Source organism: Heterodontus francisci, chromosome 42, assembly GCF_036365525.1.
Source record: "Heterodontus francisci isolate sHetFra1 chromosome 42, sHetFra1.hap1, whole genome shotgun sequence".
Classification (NCBI taxonomy): Eukaryota; Metazoa; Chordata; class Chondrichthyes; order Heterodontiformes; family Heterodontidae; genus Heterodontus; species Heterodontus francisci.
In genome coordinates, this window is record NC_090412.1 from 27442860 (window position 1) to 27462591 (window position 19732).

Here is a 19732-nt window from a genome sequence, read left to right on the forward strand (position 1 = left end):
GAATTTGATGATGTGCCACAGAGAAGGCCCATTGGTAAAATTAAGGCAGGTAATATTAAGGGGAGTCTGGAGCATGGAGGAAGTTGGTTAAAAGGCAAAGAACAGTGTAGTGCTTAGTGGAAATGGTGGAAGCAGAATCGGTAATAGAGTTTTAAAAAGGAAGTGAATAACTAGGAGAAAGGGGGAGGGACTAAGTAGATAGCTGTTTGAGTGTGCAATAGATTAAATGGCTTCCTTCTGTGCTGCAAAATTCTATGAAGACAGACTTTTTAGGCACTCATAGAACCCTACTGTAGCTAAAGTCCATGTCTTCCAAAGGAGAGAAAAGTGAACATAAAAAGCATGCGCAAATAGCAGGCACAATTCCTTTCAAATTAATGTAAGCAAAAATTGAGGGATCCCCATTTATTCGAGGCCCAAAATGTTTAAACATTTACTCAGTCACTAGTAAATTTTATTTTCTACCATCAGAACCAAAACAAACAATTAGCACAAAATGGACGCTCAGTAACATGCAGACACTTGCCTGATATTTGAAAGTAATTAATTTGGTAGCTTCGGAACAAAGGGATCTCCCTTGTATGTCACAAAGAAGGGAAACTCCACTGCAATATTTTGGGTCTACCCTGTGTAGATTTTTTTAAGTTCATAGTGCTTCTTATAAAATTAAAAACAACACTGTTTAAATATTAAAGCCAAACTGCTGACAAGTATTTGGAAATGTTAATTTGTGAACAATGGGATTCATTATATTTTAAGCATTTCACATAATTATGGTAATAATTTACTCACAGCACCTAACAGTCATACAATACTCATTCAATGTGTCCAAGCAAGGGGCTTAGCTTAACAGACTTTTGGATGTCTGCTGCTCTTATATCAAAAGGGAAGCATTTCAATTAAGGTCGTAATTTTGATTGACAGATTTGGGGACCAACAACCACCCCCCCATATTAAATTTTAATGGAGCTCTTCTCTCTATCCAGTTGAGGCACTACAATGGTAAAGAACCATTTACCATTCTTTCAGTTAAGAACCAGTTAGTTCAAGGTCAGCCTCCCTGAAAATGCTGTTTGCCCAGAAGTGTCAGTTGAATTTGTGTTTTTATTACTTCTATGGATCAGTCTCTCTAATAACCGTATTCTGTTGATTTTGTATTTCACGTAAAATATATCAGTTTCTTGGTTTAAAATTCCGCCTTGTCTCATAAGTGCTGTCTTCCGTAAAGGCAGCAGAATGCCTGTGATGAGACGTGCACAACTACAACTGCCAGCAGATGCAATAAGGGTTCTATGTTACAATCTCTGGGTCACTATTGTTAACTAGCTATCAGGCAATAAACGTTAACTGAGATTGCAAGACACATGATTTCTGCTTAGTGATTTATGATATGCGGTACCTGAGAAAATATCCAGTACAAAACCAAAAAGGGTCAGAAATCAGGCAAAACTCCCGCCACTGATTGCCATTTATTAGCAAGTGCATGTATGGACATCAAGATCAGGCATGGGCTAAAGCCACTTGTCTCAACATCAGAAATGCAAGGTTGCACGTCAGGACAGGGCTAAAGATCTAACTGTTGCCATGGTGTTTAAGTTGTCGGCACATGGCTTAATTACAGCAGATAAACTGAATATTCCTCTGCTCCTACTGACAAAGAAAAACGGACCAAATTGCACACCATGAAGTATATTTAGTAATGTTTTGAGACTCTGCAGTGGGATTAAAACTCTGGGAAATTGTTACACTCAAAGGTGAAGAAGCTGAGAGGCAGCTTGACCACAAAGTTAAAATTTAAGTTGCAATACACCCTCAATCTAAAATATTTTCTTTGCCTTGCCTGGCATGTGGTTCGGACGAATGGAAACCTGCAGCTGTAGTGTTCTACTGAACAGTGTTCATATGCACAGGCTTGTCCATGTGAGTGTGACAGGACTGGCAGTTTGGAAAGTTTGCTTTCAGTGCCACTTCATTGCTGGTGAATTTAGGATGTATCCATCAATGAGTGGCATGGTGACAGCATGTCTTTCCAGGCTGCCAGCCTGGCCAAATTCAAGACGGCAAACCTGTGCTAATGAAACAGAAATAGAAATGGAGCTGACTAGGAGTACCACACAAACATCAGCACTCGAGCAGGCAGCAGGGGCTGAGCTCACCCCTGCTGAAACCAGTACATTAATATTGTGTGCTATGCCTCTTGGTTCATGCTCTTTATTCACTGCCTCAAATTGCTCCCAACAGTAAAAATGCTACTGGCAAACTGCATGCACCAGTATTTTAGCAGAGTGTTGTACAACTCAAAAAAGTGCTCCCTCGAGGCACCACCTACATTTGACAGAATCTAGAATTGTTAGTGGGTGTTTTTTATACTTCAATAGTCAGAATACAAAAATTTCACACGCCCACCGCTGTGCTTTATCCTAGCAACATCAGTGTCTAATCGTACAACATTTAACCCGCCTTCCACCCACTAAACCTGGAACAGACTGAGTGAATCCCTCCAGCAGCAATTAGGGGAGCATACATACTTTAATGACATTAGTGAGTTATACTCTAGGAAACAGCAAAAGACTGGAGAAGAGGTTACAACATATATAGCAATCTGCGTAAGAAAAGCAGAGCTTAAAGATAAAACATCTCAAATCCCACAATACTAAGACTAAAGATCTGGAATTTAAAGAACTCATTTGAGCTCAACACATTAACCCATCAAATCAATGCAGTCTGTTCTATTTTACATTTTAATAGAGACACAAGGATAATGTGGTCCATCAGCTATAACACGAAGACGACTGAACTATCACAGACATCCAAAACAAACAAAGCTCCCTGTCAAGTGCTAGCTTGGTTCAGTGGTCTCCACTGAATCATAAGGTTGTGGGTTAATGCCCCAAGAGCAGGGAGTTCTCCCAGTGTCCTGGCCAACACTCCTCCCTTAACCAACAGCACCGAGAAAGGATTAACTGTCTATTCATCTGACTGCATTTCAAAAGCAAACCAGTTAAGTGCTTTGAGAACATGGAAGGTACCATGTAAATAGAAATTCTTGCAGACCATCAATAAACATCTGGACAAAACTAATATTTTCTGAGCAGTTGTATGTACATTTCACTAAAGTTGTCCAGTGCAGGACACAGGGCACAAAATTAAAAGAGGGTCAGAATTTGTCACAACATGCACAAAATTCAAATATTTGCCCTTAAAATCATCCCACACTCCAATACACTTCACAGGTACAGGGCCTGAAACATCAGAGGCTTAAACTACCAACCCAAATCTGAAATATATATTTGGAAAGCTAAATAGGTGGCAATCTGTCACTGTCATGATGTGGGAAGTCAGAAGCTATATTTACTTCACATTGTCTGCCACCATTCTCCCTCTTGACAACAGAGGGAGGTTTCTCACCGTTGAACTTACCCGAGCTTTTCTGCAAGATTAAAGACTGAAGATCAATGGTCAGACACTATGCAAAATCTGAGAAAGGGGAAGTGCCCAGCTTCAAAGGCTACTTTACCAGCTTGCCAACTCCAGACTGAATTGCAGCTCTTCCAAACACATCCTTGGTTTGTATAAACCTGCTTTTGTCACACACACTAAAATAAGACAGACTTATCCCCTAACTAGTAATGACACTGTCAAATGGGTCAAAGAGTTGGGATTAGCAGTGCGTGCGGAAAACTAAGCTAATCCTCATTCAATCAGAAATGTTCAGTATTCATCAGAAGGTTGCTGATAGAGGTGGAACCGATATGATCCGTTTCCTGAAGGTGAAATTTCACCTTACAGATGGGAGAAATTTTAAATAATTTTGGATTTACGTCATTCATTGAAGGAATACGTCAAACTGAAAATACTTCTCTCCACCTCTCCCAACATTTAACTCAGTTGCACAATACTGATTGGTAATAGTCTCTAATGGGGTGCTTCTCTCACACTCTGCACATTACTCCAATCCATGCATTCTATAGGAATCTAGGGAAGAGAAAGTAAAGGCACCATCATACATTTAATAATTCATCAGAAAAATGTGCAGTGCCAGAGGACAGGTAGATAGCTAACATTATACCTATATTTAAGGAGGGAGATAAAGCATATCCAGGGAACTGTAGACCAGTCAGCATATCAGTAGTAGGAAAAGTAATGGAATCCCGATTAAGGAAGAAAATAGGAAAACATCTAGAAACCAAAAATTACAAAAGCTCATTGAATTGTTTGAAGAGGCAACAGAGAGAGTAGGAAAGGATAATTCAGTAGATGTAATACATTTAGATTTCCAACAGGCCTTCAGTAAGATACTACATAATAGACTAATGAATAAGATCAGTGCAGGAGACAAGTGGAGTTTGCAAGTTCTCCCTGTATCTGCGTGGGTTTCCTCCGGGTGCTCCGGTTTCCTCCCACATGCCAAAGACTTGCGGGTTGATAGGTAAATTGGCCATTACAAATTGTCCCTAGTGTAGGTAGGTGGTAGGGAAATATAAGGACAGGTGGGGATGTGGTAGGAATATGGAATTAGTGTAGAATTAGTATATAAATGGGTGGTTGATGGTCGGCACAGACTCGGTGGGCCGAAGGGCCTGTTTCAGTGCTGTATCTCTAAGTAGCAGAATAGACAGCTGGCTGGTTGCAAGCCAGAAAGCAGAGATAGGGGTAAAGGGCAACTACTCAGAGGGGCAGATGATGAGAAGTGTGGCCTCACAAGGACCAGTGCTGGAACCACTGTTGCTCACTATTTATATTATTTATTTAGAATTTGGAACCAGAAAAACAATTTCTAAATTTGCAAACACCACCAAATTGGGAGGGATAGTCAGCACCGAGGAGAGCTGGATCAAATTACAAGATATTAATAAATTTGCAAAACGGGTATATAATTGGTAAATAAATTTCAACTTAAAGACGAGGGATAGTTCATTCTGGTGAGAAAATTGAAGTGGTCACATATTATTTAAATAGTGCTATAGGAGAAAAGGAATCTAGGAGTTGAAATACACAAAGCTCAAGAAGTTATGACACAGGTCAATAAGGCCATAACAAAAACAAACCAAGCACAAGGGTTCATTTCTAGAGGGACAGATCCAAACAGCAGAGAAGTAGAACAGACCGAGCCTCTTTTCTCTTGAAAAGAGAAGGCTGAGGGATGACCTAATAGAGGTCTTTAAAATTATGAAAGATTTTAATAGACAGACAGTGTTTTCATCTGCGCGGCAGAGCAAAACTGGAAGCCATTAATACAAGACAGTCACCAATAGCAACTTCAGATGAAACTCCTTTGTCCAGAGGGTGGTGAGAATGTGGAACTTGCTACCACAGGGAGGCAAGCAGCATAGATCCATTAAATGGGAAGCTAGATAAGCACACAGGGAGAAAGGACTATGATGATATAGTTAGAACGACGAGAGCAGGCTTGAGTCGAGCATAAAGGCCAGCATGGACTGGCTGTGCTGAATGACCCTTTTTGGCACTGTATATTCTGGATTAACATCCCACCCAGTGGACTTTATTCCTTTAATGATGTGAAGCAGACTAAGTGTAGTCCTTCCCACAGTAAGCATGCAGCTGAAGCACACATGGGGTACATGTCATCAGAACAATGGGCATTTGGCATCCAACTGAAACAGTCTGCACTCCATTCTCTCAGCACAAACTGCCCTGGTCCTCCAACAAACCCACGGACCATGAAAGACAATGACCAGCCAACATGAACACCAGTATGAAGGGCCTTCTCCAGTCCCTGAACCTAACTAGTTCTCAGAAGCTAAGACCAGACTTGGTGTCTCAACCCTGGTCCACACTGCTTCCAGTGCAAGCAGTCATGCGAGAAACCTGAAGGGAATGGAAAGAAATATTTAAAATGTGAAACAAAATGGCACTTGCAATTTGAATCACCAACATGGCTTTAGTACTTATTCTTAATGCTTTTCTTTTTATCATGCAACCATTTTATATCTATTAACGTATTTTGGAAATTTGCGAAGACTTGTTACTTAACTGATATTACTGGTGTGTGAGATTGTGGGAATGTTGACAAATTACTTTCCTGCAAGAAATCTGGAAAGCATACAGAGGACAATAACAAGTTATCAAAGCAGCATTCAACTGAGGGCAAAGATCTTCTAAACCACAAGGCTATTCATGGGGGTGGGGGTATCTTATCCAAGCAGAGGTTCCTTCCCAAACTTCCGTCCAAGATTAAGTTCCATAATTCTGTCTATTCTTTCCTGGAAACTGTGAACCCTTCCCCACAGAGCTGTATTAATTACATGCTTCAATGAGGTATAAACAAAGAATGCTTTGTTGTCTGTAATTATCCTGTGTCATGGTGTAATGTTTACCTTTCAGGATTCTATTGCAGCTTGGTTTATGTTTTGAAAAACAGCTCAAATCATTTTCCCAGCTCTAACTTATTCTGTCACTCTGAACTAAAACTGTTAATAAATTAACAGCTAAATAATTCAATTTGTAGCCAGTTTTCAAATAATTTGGAGAAACAAAGAAATCCTGTTATAACTTTAAGAGTTACATGCTTCTCCACCTTCAGTTGAATAAGCAATAGCTCCATGGCAGTGGGGAATATCAAGGAACTCCAGGGTTTGAAGAGAGGATAAGGCCTTCAGGTAATCAAATTGCAGAAGGTAATCAAAGTCTCAATTCTATGGTCAAGTCCAATCATGTTACTGTATACTGTAATGCTTTTATCATGCCACAAACCTTTTGTCAGTAAGCCACAGAAAAAAATTAAACTTTTTTTCCCCAAAGGTGCTACTTGAGATTTGATTAAATTTCTTTCTCCTTTCGAGAAGATTTGCATATGTCTGGATTTCAATTCATAAATTCAAATCATTAGATATATTTTCACAGCAGAAAATCAGTAGAATAAATCTGAATTGAGATGAAGACAGGCAGACAGACTTGCATTCAGTAAGAGCCTTTCATGTCTGCACGGTGACCAAAGGACCTTTTGGCCAATGGGGTACTTTTGAATTATAGTCTCAGTTGTTATGTGGGTAACATTGCAGACAATCTGTACACAAGAACCCACAAACAATAATGCACTGAACAACAGGTCAATCAGTTTAGATGTTGGTTGAGGGAGATACATGTTTGACAGTCAACCATGGGTACACTCCTCCCTACCCATGAGAGGATTTTTTTTACACAAAATTCAATGTGAAGCTGTTGGTTCTCATTCGGATACTTTTCCATGGGTGCTGGGCACCCTCTGATCGTGGACAGTGAGTGTTAGCAAAGCTAACTGATCACAGCAAAGTGTAATCCTGTTGCAACACACATTTTCCAGCAGGGTCACTAGACAGCCAGGAGAAGCTGGAACCCTGCCTCACTCCCCTCCCCCCCCACCACGCCTTGCTGGAACAGGGAGACTGAAGCTAATAGTAGCACCTCACCTGCTGCCTCAGCCAAGATTAGCTAACTCAGCAGAGCTAGAATCAGACTTGGGAACGTCTGGCCTTTGTGGCTTAGTGCAGTGAACTTCACCAGCTAGCTGCAGCATTTCTTGCTGCCTGCCTGCAGTTAATTTGAATGACTTCAGAGACAGAAACAAGAGAATTTCAAATTTTTCTAACTATTCAAAAAAAAAAATCACAAATTCAAATTTAAACTGGTTCAGAGAGCACAGCAAAGCGAATTATTTCTAAGTTATAGTGATGTGCTTGACAGAAATTCAGGAAAAAAACACAACTATGTAGATGTACCATTTCCAATGGTTTGTCTGCCTCCCATTACAGCAATTATAGACTGCCCACTTCATGTTTTAAGCACACTTTGCATGTGATAAATGCACAATATACTTATTGCTCTGAAATTAGAAAACTGCAATCAGTATTTAGTATGCATAAAATGAAAATACAATACTGCCAAACCATTTATGCAAAGTAATGCAAAAACATCTGGGCATGAAATACACTACTGCTGGTGTCTGGGTCATGCACGTTTTGCAGAAACTTTAAAAAAAGTCAAGAAATTAAAATTATTTTTCAGAAAAACAAACTAAAATTAACCACATCTCCCCAGTATTATCTTTTGTCCCTCGATATTCACCCACCTCTCCTAAAGGTACAGATCCTTGCTAGAGTATGTCTCTGCTAGCATACTGATGTTTTTAGCATCACAATCGCTTCTACTACTTTCAATGAGCACAAACCAAGCTGAAGGTGCAAGGTTTCAAATGATTCTCTCGTCGTATAGAATAAAAGTAATGGCCTCTCCCGCAATTTGAGTTATATATTTTATCACCGGTACAGAGATCAAATATGGTTCCCTCATCCTAAAGTGTCACTTACGGGTAAGGTCCTGCAGCTTCTCCTCAAGAAGCACAGGCGGACTCCAAACGAGCCCAAGCGCCGCCCAACCCTGGAAAACCACTCTACAGGTTTGGCATGCGAATTGCCCAGGCAACATGATCTGCAACGCAGGTGGATAAGGTAGTCAAGAAGGCATACGGCATGCTTGCCTTCATCGGTCGGGGCATAGAGTATAAAAATTGGCAAGTCATGTTGCAGCTGTACAGAACCTTAGTTACGCCACACTTAGAATATTGCGTGCAATTCTGGTCGCCACACTACCAGAAGGATGTGGAGGCTTTGGAGAGGGTACAGAGGAGGTTTACCAGGATGTTGCCTGGTCTGGAGGGCATTAGCTATGAGGAGAGGTTGGACAAACTCGGATTGTTTTCACTGGAACGATGGAGGTGGAGGGGCGACATGATAGAGGTTTACAAAGTTATGAGCGGCATGGACAGAGTGGATAGTCAGAAGCTTTTTCCCAGGGTGGAAGAGTCAGTTACTAGGGGACATTGGTTTAAGGTGCGAGGGGCAAAGTTTAGAGGGGATGTGCGAGGCAAGTTTTTTTACATAGAGGGTGGTGAGTGCCTGGAATTTGCTGCCGGGGGAGGTGGTGGAAGCAGATACGATAGCTACGTTTAAGAGACATCTTGACAAATATATGAATAGGAAGGGAATAGAGGGATATGGGCCCCGGAGGTGCAGAAGGTGTTAGTTTAGGCAGACATCAAGATCGGCGCAGGCTTGGAGGGCCGAATGGCCTGTTCCTGTGCTGTACTGTTCTTTGTTCTTTGCATTGCTCTGAGGGTGGGATTCTGAATCCAGTTCAAAGCTGCACTGTTTCAGCCTAGCAAAAGGGACGCCTGACCAAACTGGCTCCACTCAGGGAAACAAAACTGACAATCCCAATAAAACAAGGAAGCTTTAAGTAAGTCTAGTATTTTATTTAAAAACATGTAATTATCAATGATCAAAATAAAGCTTGGTCAAAATTGAAAAATAGTGAGTGTTGCATTAAAATTATTAACTTTTAATCTCTGGCTTAGTCCCATATCAGACTGTATTACCCACAAGCACTGGGCCATTGTGATTGTTTGGTGTTTCGGAAACAAGAGCTCTGCTTCAGCGCACAGCACGAGTAATTCACTACAAATGTTATACAACAGGAGAAAAGTCACCAAACTATAATTATAGAATTAAAAGTAAACAGATTCTTAAAGCATATGCGCCAGCAGCGGAAGCTCTCCATGTTAGACACAACTGCTGCAGATTTCATCATTTTCTTCAGTGTCTCAAGGCAGGGTGCAACTACCATTGACCATTTCCAGCCATTAAAACCATGATTCAGCCCACTAAGCCCAGACAAAACACTTGCTTTCCCCAGTTCCATCTCTGGAGCCTTACTCTTTGAATTTTGTGGATTTGAGGTTTGGAAAGGCTGTAATTAGTGTTGTTCTCTCAATGGTGGGTAAAACCTCAATCAGAACACCAAGATATGTCATTATCAGCAACTTAAAATGCAGATTAATGGGAACAGGAATTTAAATAAAGCATTTACATACATTAATATAGTGGTTTTTACATCAGGATATGCCTAAGCACTTCACAGCCAATGAAGTGCATCTGACATGTAGTCACTGTTGTAATGTAGGTAAACACAGCAGCCAATTTTGCACACATCCACAAACAGCAGTACGATTAATAAGCAATGTTTTTAGTGATTTTAAGGATGAATGCTGGCCAGGGCATCAACAGAACAACCCTGGTTCTTCGAATAAAGCCACAGGATCTTTTAGGTCATTCTAAAGGGACAGACAGTGCCTGAGATTTACAACTCAGCCAAAAGACAAGCACATCCAACAATAGAACACTCCCTCAATATTGCACTGTCGCGTCAGCCAGCAGTTTGTGGAGTAGGCGATCTTCTGGCTGAGACATCAACGTGCTTCCGACTGAGCCAAGCTGTCAGAAACTTTTCCTGTGGCCCCGGAGACTCCGCTGCACACACCTACCCTCGGATACGATGACTGTAATGGGATATTACTTACTGCTCTGAAGAAACCAAATGGCTGCCAGTGAATTAAAAAGACTCAGCATTTATGAACTGCTTTTCACAGGCTCAAGAATTCCTAAAACATTTTACAGCTAACGAAAAGCTGCTGTCATGTTGGGAAAAATTAGGAGAAAATCATTCTATAGTAAAGTCAGGAATCTTGAGAGTTAAGGTCAAGTGAACTCTTTGCACCCCAAAAACATTAACCTGAAGATAAAACCACAGACAAAGTTGCACTGGGACTGTTTCTGGGGTCCCTCAAACACTACTCCACCCTGGACAGACCCAGCCTCCGGACTGTGGGGTGTCCCCAAACTAAAGGAGATTCACAGGCTATTTGACTATGGGAGGCACCTCACAGCTCGATCGGATCTGGCCACCGAGCAGCATCCGCAGGCCAGCCCAGGGCAATAACTCGACAACCCAGGGTCCTGGCAACCCAGAGAGGAACCAGGCAACTCCCAGTCCGGGGCTGCACCTGGGCGCGGAGCCTCGGCCTCTTCCCTACAGACTACCGGGGGTCCAGCCACTCACCCCGGCCGCGGAATGAGCCAGGCCCCTCCGCCCCGGCCTCCCCCACCGCCGGCTACTCACACTTCACCACCCGATCGGCGGTCGGCAGCTTCCCGTCCCGAGCCGCCATCGCACCGCTCCGAGCGGCGGCGACTGTCCCGACCGAGCCTCTGGGTCAGGCCCCTGCCCTGCGCTTCGGCTCACGGTGCCTCGGGCCTCGCTCTCTCCCCACAGCCTCGGTCTCTAGTGACAGCGATGGCGGCCTCCCGGCATCGCGGCTCCGCGCAACATGGCGGCAACAGGACCAGACAGCAGCGCGCGCACCGCCCGGGGGCGGGGCTAGAGGCGGGGGTGGGTGGGGCAAGGGGCGGGGTCATTTGGAATAGAGGGGGGAGGGGCGGGGGGAATAGAGGGGGGAGGGGCGGGGAAATAGAGGTGGGAGGGGCGGGGAAATAGAGGTGGGAGGGGCGGGGAAATAGAGGGGAGGGGAGGGGGAAATAGACGGGGAGGGGAGGGGGAAATAGACGGGGAGGGGAGGGGGAAATAGACGGGGAGGGGAAATAGACGGGGAGGGGAGGGGGAAATAGACGGGGAGGGGAGGGGGAAATAGAGGGGGGGAGGGGCGGGGAAATAGAGGGGAGGGTCGGGGAAATAGAGGGGAGGGTCGGGGAAATAGAGGGGAGGGGGAAATAGACGGGGAGGGGAGGGGGAAATAGACGGGGAGGGGAGGGGGAAATAGACGGGGAGGGGAGGGGAGGGGAGGGGGAAATAGACGGGGTCGGGAGGGAGAAATAAACGGGGAGGGGAGGGGAGGGGAGGGGAGGGGGAAATAGACGGGGTCGGGAGGGAGAAATAAACGGGGAGGGGAGGGGGAAATAGATGGGGAGTTAGGGGGAAATAGACGGGGTGGGGAGGGGGAAATAGACGGGGTGGGGAGGGAGAAATAGACGGGGAGGGGAGGGGGAAACAGACGGGGGAGGGGTGGGGAGGGGTAAATAGAGGGGAGGGGAGGGGGAAATAGAAGGGGAGATGAGGGGAGGGGCGAATAGGAGGAGGGGAATAGGGGCAGGGCGAATAGGGGGAGGAGGGGAAGTGGGAATAGAGGGGTGAGGGGAAGGGAGGAGGTATAGAGGGGGAGGGGTGGGGGAAATAGAGGGGGAGGGGTGGTGGGAATAGAAGGGGAGGGGTGGTGGGAATAGAGGGGATGGGGAGGGGAGGGGGAATAGGGGGAGGGGAGGGGAGAGAGAATAGGGGAGGGGAGAGGAGGGGAGGGGGAATAGAGGGAGGTGAATGGGTGAGGGGAGGAGAGGGGTGGGGGAATAGAGGGGGAGGGGTGGAGGAATAGGGGGAGGAGGAGGTGAGGGGTGGGGGGAATAGGGGGGAGGGGGAGGGGTGGGGAATAGGGGGGAGTGGTGGGGAATGGAGGGGAGGGGTGGGGGAATAGAGGGGGAGGGGTGGGGGAATAGGGGGGAGGGGGAGGGGGAGGGGGAGGGGTGGGGAATAGGGGGGAGTGGTGGGGAATGGAGGGGAGGGGTGGGGGAATAGAGGGGGAGGGGTGGGGGAATAGAAGGGGAAGGGTGGAGGAATAGTGGGAGGAGGAGGGGAGGGGTGGAGGGCAATAGGAGGGTGGGGGGTGAGGGGAATAGGGGGGAGGGGCGAGGGTTGGGGGAATAGGGGGTGGGGGGGAATAGAGGGAGAGCGGAACAGACAGGGGAGGGGGAATAGAGGAGGGAGGGGAGGGGAGGGGAGGGGGAAATAGAGGGGGCGGGGAGGATGGAATAGGGGCAAGGGGGAAGTATGGGGGGGGAATAGGGAGGAGGGGTGGGGGGAATAGCTGGGAGGGGTGGGGGGGAATAGAGGGAGGGGAGGGGGGAATGTAGGGGTGAGGGCTGGGGGACATAACGGGAGAGGGGAGGGGACAGGGAATGGGAGGGGGAGAGGAGGGTGGAATAGGGGGGAGGGGAGGAGTGGGGGGGAATAGAGGGAGAGGGGAATAGAGGAGGGGAGGGGGGAATGTAGGGGCAAGGGGAGGGGGAAATAGAGGGGGAGGGGTGGTGGGAATAGAGGGGGGAGGGGAGGGGGAATAGAGGGAGGTGAATGGGGGAGAGGGAATAGGGGAAGGGAAGGGGAGGGGTGGGGGAATAGGGGGAGGGGAGCGGTGGGGGGAATAGAGGAGGAGGGGTGGAATAGGGGGGAGGGGTGGAATAGAGGGGGAGGGGAATAGAGGGGGAGGGGAGGGGTTTGGGGAATATAGGGGTGAGGGAAGGGGGAATTGAGGGGGAGGGGAGGGGGAAAAGGGGAGGGGCGAATAGGAGGAGGGGAATAGAGGGAGGGGAAATAGAGGGGGAGCGGTGGGTGAGAAGAAGGAAGGGGTGAGGGGGAATAGAGGGGGAGGGGAGGGGAGGGGGAATAGAGGGGGAGGGGAGGGAGGGAATAGAGGGGGAGGGGAGGGGAGGGGGAATAGAGGGGCAAGGTGAGGGGGGAATAGAGGGAGGAAGGGAGGGGGAACAGAGGGGAGGGGAGGGGGGAATAGAGGGGCGAGGTGAGGGGGTAATAGAGGGAGGAAGGGAGGGGGAATAGAAGGGAGGGAAGGGGGGAATAGTGGGGGAGTGGTGGGGGAAAAGAGGGGTGGGGTGAGAGGGAATAGAGTGGGAGGGGTGAGGGGCAAGGGAGGGGGAATAGAGAAGGGAGGGGAAATAGAAGGGGGAGGGGGTATAGAGGAGGAGAGGAGGGGAGGGGAGAATAGAGTGGGAGGGGAATAGAGGGGAGGGGGGAATAGAGGGGGAAGAGGGGAGGGGCGAACAGGAGGAGGGGAATAAAGGGGAGAGGGAGAATAGAGGGGGAGGAGAAGAGGAGGAGGGGAATAGGGGAAGGGGAAACATAGGGGGATGGGGAATAGGGGGGAGGGGTGGGGGAATAGAGGGGGAGCGGTGGGTGAAAAGAGGGGAGGGGTGAGGGGGAACAGGGGGAGGGGCAACTAGGAGGAGGGGAATAGGGGAGAGTTGGAACAGAGGGGGAGGGGAGGGGGGAATAGAGGGGGAGGGGATGGGAGGGGGGAATAGAAGGGAAGGGGTGGGGGGAAATAGAGGGGGATGGGGAATAGGGGGGAGAGGTGGACGAATAGAAGGGGAACGGAGGGGAAATAGAGGGGGGAAGGAGAGGGAATAGAACGGGGAGGGGGAATAGAAGGGGGAGGGGGAATAGAGGGGGGAATAGAGGGGGGAGGGGAGGGGAGGGGGAATAGAGGGGGAATAAAGGGGGAGGGGAATAAAGGGGGGAGGTGAAGGGAGGGAGGAATAGAGGGAGGAGGGGAGGGGAATAGAGGGGCGGGGAGGGGAATAGAGGGGCGGGGAGGGGGGAAGAGAGGGGATAGAGGAGGGGGAAATAAAAGGGGGAGGGGAGGGGGAATAGTGGGAGGAGTGAATAAGAATAGGGGGAGGGGAATAGAGCAGGGAGGAGAGGGGAAATAGAGGGGTCGGGGAGGGGTAATAGAGGGTGGGAGGGGAGGGGGGAATAGAGGGGGGAGGGGAGGGGGGAATAGAGGGGGTAGTGGAGAGGGTAATAGTGGGGGAGGGGTGGGGGGAATAGAGGGGGAGGGGTGATGGGAATAGAGGGGGAGGGGGTGGGGTAATAGAGGGGGGTGAGGGGGAATAGAGGGACGTGCGGTAATAGAGGGGGGGTGAGGGGGAATAGAGGGGGATGGGAGGGGGAATAGAGGAGGAGGCGAGGGGGAATAGAAGGGGGAGGGGGAATAGAGGCGGGGGGGAATAGAGGGGGGAGGGGGAACAGAGGGGGAGGTGAAGACAAACAGAGGGGAGGGAAGGGGGGAATGGGGGGAAGGGAGGGGGAGGGGAGGGGGAATAGAGGGGGGAGGAGAGGGGGAACAGAAGGGGGAGGTGAAGGGGAACAGGGGGGAGGTGAGGGGGGAATAGAGAGGGATGGGAGGGGTGAATAGAGGGGGGAAATAGAGAGCGAATCGAGGGGGAATGGGGGGAGGGCGAATAGGAGGAGCGGAATAGGGGTAGGGGGTATAGACGGGGGAGGGGAGGAGTAGGAGAGGGGGAGGGGAGGGGAGAAGAATAGAGAGGGGCGGGGGAGAGGGGAGAGGACAGGGAACAGATTGGTGTGGGGAAGCGGAAGGTGAGGGGGGAATAGAGGGGGCGAGGAGGGGAAATAGAGGGGGTGGGGGAGTAGGGGGAATAGAGGGGGTGAGGGGGGAGTGGGGAATAGACAGGGAGGGGAGGGAAATAGACGGGGAATGGGAGGGTGGAATAGATAGGGGAGGGGAGGGGAGGGGGGATTAGAGGGGGGAGGGTAGGGGCAATAGAGGGGCTAGGGGAGGGGGAATAGAGGGGAGAAGGGGGAGTAGAGGGAGGGAATGGGGGGGAGGGATGGGGAAGGAGGAGGGATGGGGAAGAGGATGGGGAAAGGGGGAGAGGATGGGGAAGGAGGAGCGGAGGAGGAGGGAGGGGAGGGGAGAGAGAAAATGGGAGGAAGGGAGGGTGAGGGGAGAGGGTGAATGGAGGGGAGGGGGAGAGGATGGAGGCAGAGGATGGGGAACGGGAGAGAAGGGGAAGAGGAGTGGAGCAGAGGCGGGAGAGGAGCGGGAGTGGAGGGATGGCAGGGGAGAGGGGGAGAGGAGGCGTGACAGGAGGGACGGGAGAGGGGCACGAGAAAGGAGGGAGGGGACTGGAAGAGGAAGGGTTGAGGAAGGATGGGATGAGGGTGGGGAGGGAAAGGAGAGGAGGCAAGAGAGAGGAGACGAGGGGTTGAGGATGGATGGAAAGAGTGAGGGGAGTGGGCGAAGGGAGGTGGAGTGGATTGGGAGGATGGAGAGGGGAAGGGGAGAGGATCGAGAAGGGGGAGAGGTCAGGGGGAGAAAATGGAGAAGAGTGAGAGTGGAAGTGGGGGTGAGAAAGGGGAGAGGAGGGGGAGCGGAGGCAGGAGAGGAAGAGGATGGGAGGGGAGGCGAGAGGGTATGGGAGGGGGAGAGGGTCGGAGGTGTGGAGAGGGAGAAGGGAGAATAGGGAGAGGAGGCACAAAACGAGGGATGGGTGGCGGGAGGGAGAGGAGGGGTTGCGGAAGGATGGGATGAGAGAAGGGAGGGTAACACAGGAGGGGGGAAGGGAGGGGGAGGAGGGAGAGGGGAAAGGGGGAGGGGGAGCAGAGGCGGGAGAGGAGGGGGTGTCGGAGGGGTTGGGAAGGGTAGAGAATGGGGGAGGGTAGGGGTAAGGGAGGGGGAGAGGATAGAGTGTGGGGGGGTGAGGAGGGGAGACAGGAGGGATGGGATGTGGGAAGGGGAGAAGAGGAGTTGAGGAAGGATGGGATGAGGGAGAGGAGCGGGGAGAGGAAGGGGGGAATGGGAGGGGAGAAGGGGGAGGGGAGAGGGAGAAGATGGAGGGAGAGGGCATAGTGGGTAGGGAGGGGAAAGGATTGGGGATGGGGAGGGGAGAAGGGAGAGGGGGAAAGAGGAGGGGCCACAGGAATGATGGCAGGTGGAGTGATGGAAGGGAGGGCAGGGGGAGAGGAAGGGTTGAGGAAGGATGGGATGAGGGAAGGGAGGGGGGAGAGTAAGGAGAACACAGGAAGGCTGAAGGGAGGGGAAGTGGATGGGGAGGGGGGAGAGGGGAAAGGGGGAGGGGGAGCGGAGGCGGGAGAGGAGGGGGTGTCGGAGGGGTTGGGAAGGGTAGAGAATGGGGGAGGGTAGGGGTTAGGGAGGGGGAGAGGATAGAGTGCGGGGGGGAGAGGAGGGGAGACAGGAGGGATGGGAGGAGGGAAGGGGAGAGGAGGAGTTGAGGAAGGATGGGATGAGGGAGAGGAGTGGGGAGGGGAAGGAGGGAACAGGAGGGGGGAATGGGAGGGGAGAAGGGGGAGGGGAAAGGGAGAAGATGGAGGGAGAGGGCACAGTGGGTAGGGAGGGGAAAGGATAGGTGGTAGGGAGGGGAGAAGGGAGAGGGGGAAAGAGGAGGGGCCACAGGAATGATGGCAGGTGGAGCGAAAGGAGGGAGGGGAGGGGGAGAGGAAGGGTTGAGGAAGGATGGGTTGAGACAAAAGAGGGGACAGGAGGGGGTGTATAGGGGGAGTGGGAGGAGAGGTAAAGAGGAGGGGTAGAAGAGGGAGGATGGAGGAGAGGGAGAAAGGGGAGAGAGGAAGGAGGGGACAGGAGGGGGGAGGGGATGGGGAAGCAAGGGGGAGATGAAGGAGGGGACAGGAGTAGGGAGAGAGGAGTGGTGGGGGTAGTGGAGGTTAGGTGAGGAGAAGTGGTGAGTGGAGGGAGAGGAGATGAGGGGGAGGACGAGAGGAGGGAGGGGAGGGACAGAATGAGGAGAGGAAGGGGAGAGGAAGGAGGGGGAGAAGAGTGAGGAGGAGAAGAGGGAGAGGAGAGGTGGGAGAGGAGGGGGAGGGGAGAGGGGGGAGAGGAGGCACGACAGGAGGGATGGGAGAGGGAAGGGAGAGGAGGGGTTGAGGAGGGATGGGGAGGGAGGCAAGGGGGAAGGAGAGTAGGGCAGGGAGGGGGAAAGGAAGAGTGGAGGGAGAGGAGAAGAGGGGGAGGAGGAGAGGAAGAGAAGGGAGGGAGGGGAGGGGAGAACAGGGGGAAGGGGGAGAAGAGGGTAGGGAAGCGAGAAGAGGGAGGGGGAGAGGAAGGTGGTGAGGGTGAGGAGGGGGAGAAGAAGGAGAGGACAGGAAGGAAGGGCGGGGGAGATGAGGGAGGGTAGGGAAGCAGAGGGAGGGGAGAGGGGAAAGTGGGGGAATGGGGGAGTGTGGGGGGAGAGCAGGAAGAGGAGAGGAAGGGGAAGAAGATGGAGGCAAGGGGAGGGAGAGAGGAGGGGGTGTTGAGAGGGAGAGGGGGGGAAAGTGGGGTGTTGATGGGGAGAGGAGGGATGGGAGATGAGGGAGAGATGCAGGAGGAGAGGGGGAGAGGAGTGGGAGAAGGGGAGAGGAGGGAGAGGAAGGTGGGGATGGATGGGGGGAAGGAGGCAAGGGAAGGGAGGGAGAGGCAGAGGAGGAAGGGGTAGTTAGGGGGAGGGGAGGGGAGAGGGAGAGGAGGGAGAGGTAGTTAGGGGGAGGGGAGAGGGAGAGGACGGAAGAGGGGAGGAGGTAATGGAGGAGAAAGGGGGGAGAGTGAGGGAGGAGAGCAGGAGTAGGAGGGGGAGAGGGGAGCGGAATGGGGTGTAGATGGAGGTGAGGAATGGGGAGGAGAGGGAGGTAGGGAAAGGGAATTGGGAGGGAGGTTGGAAAGGAGGGTAGAGGGAGAGGGCTGGGTGTGGGAGTGGAGGACGAGAGGAAGGGGAAGGGGAAGGGAAGAGGTTGGGAGTTAGTGGAAGGGGGAGGGGGTTAGTGGGAGTGGTGGGGTGAATGGGGTGGGAGATAGAGGGAGGGGGTAGGAAGGAAGGGGGAAAGGGGGGAGGGAGAATAGATGAGGCGAGGTAGGGAAAGGGGCAGGGTAGTTAGAAGGAAGGGAATGGGAGGGGAATAAAGGGAGGTGGATAGAGGGAGGAGTGAATGGGGAGGGGAATGGAGGAAGGGTATAAAGGGAGTGCAATTAGGGAGGTGGAATGGGGAGGGGGACAGGGAATAGAGAGGGAATTGGGGAGGGAGGGGGAATAGTAGGGGAATGGGGGAGGGAGGGGGAATGGTTGGGGAACGGGAAGGAGGATCAATACAGAGGGATAAAGGGAGGGACAGAGGGATAAAGGGAGGGTGGAATGGTGGAGGGGTATAAAGGGTGGTGAAGGGGGAAGTAAGGAGGGAGAGGGGAATGGGGGAGGGTGTAAGGGAGGATAATGGAGGAGGGAGGGTGGAGAGGGACAGGAATGGGGAGGGGAGTTGGAGGGGGGGAATGGGGAAGGAGGTTCAGATGGAGAGGTGTGAATGAGAGAGGGGGGGGGGGGGGTACAGAATGCATGTAGCATGCGAAACAAAACAGGTCAGCTGATAGCACAATTAGAAATAAATCAGTACGATCTGATAGCATTACAGAGACATGGCTGCAGGATGACAGAGATTGGGACCTGAATATTGAAGGGTACATGACATTTAGGAAGGACAGGAAGCTAGGAAAAGGTGGAGGGGTGGCTCTGTTAATTAATGATGGTATTAGCACAATAGAGAGGAATGATCTAAGTTCAGGAAATCAGGATGTAGAAGCTGTTTGGGTCGAGATGAGAAATGATAAAGGCAAGAAGTCACTCGTGGGAGTGGTGTACAGGTCCCCTAACAGTAACCACACGGTAGGACGGGGTATAAAGGAAGAAATAATGGGAGCTTGTCAGAAAGGTACGGCGATAATCAAGGGGGATTTCAATCTACATATAGGGCTGGATTTTAGCGACCCTCCGATGTCAGGGGTCATGGCGGGGGCGGGGCCCGGAAAATACATCCGGGAGAGGCCAGCGACGGGCCTCAACGCCAGGAAAGCAACACCCCATATTACCAGTGGCAGGGACACCTCATGGTGGTTTCCCCGCCACTCGGTGCCGGGAACATGATTAAAATATGTTAATCTATTTAAATGAATGAATTAGTACTTACCTTGTCGCAACAGCCGTCCCCACTGTGGTATTCCAGCTGGTTGCCAGAACTCCCGCGCTTTCAGATCTCCAGGCGGAACACTGGTTGGGAGGGGAGAGCAGGTAAGTTTTCAGGGCAGGTGGCGGGGGGGATTTGGGGACAACTCTTATGATTGGTGGAAGGGACGGTGGGAATGGGTTGAAGGTCAAAGGTTATAAACTTTGGGCGGGGGAGCGGGCAAGGTCGGGATCGCAAAGTAATTTGTTTTGGGGCGAGGGCAATTAATAAATTGTCTAGTCATTGGGTGGGGGTGGGAGAGGGGATTGAAACTTTTATTAAATCTCTCAAT

The 19732-nt window shown here is 50.7% G+C and overlaps 1 protein-coding gene across 2 annotated transcripts in view; it reads right to left on the reverse strand.

The window, feature by feature from the left end:
* The window catches only part of LOC137355287 (serine/threonine-protein phosphatase 2B catalytic subunit beta isoform), a 107017-nt gene extending 95817 nt beyond the window's left edge, over positions 1–11200 (reverse strand). For both annotated transcript variants that reach the window (XM_068020246.1, XM_068020247.1), the window contains exon 1: positions 10954–11200. In XM_068020246.1, the coding sequence (XP_067876347.1) occupies positions 10954–11002 (49 nt within the window). In that variant the 5' untranslated portion in view covers positions 11003–11200. The remainder of the gene's footprint in view (positions 1–10953) is intronic.
* Between the last annotated feature and the right edge of the window lie 8532 nt (positions 11201–19732).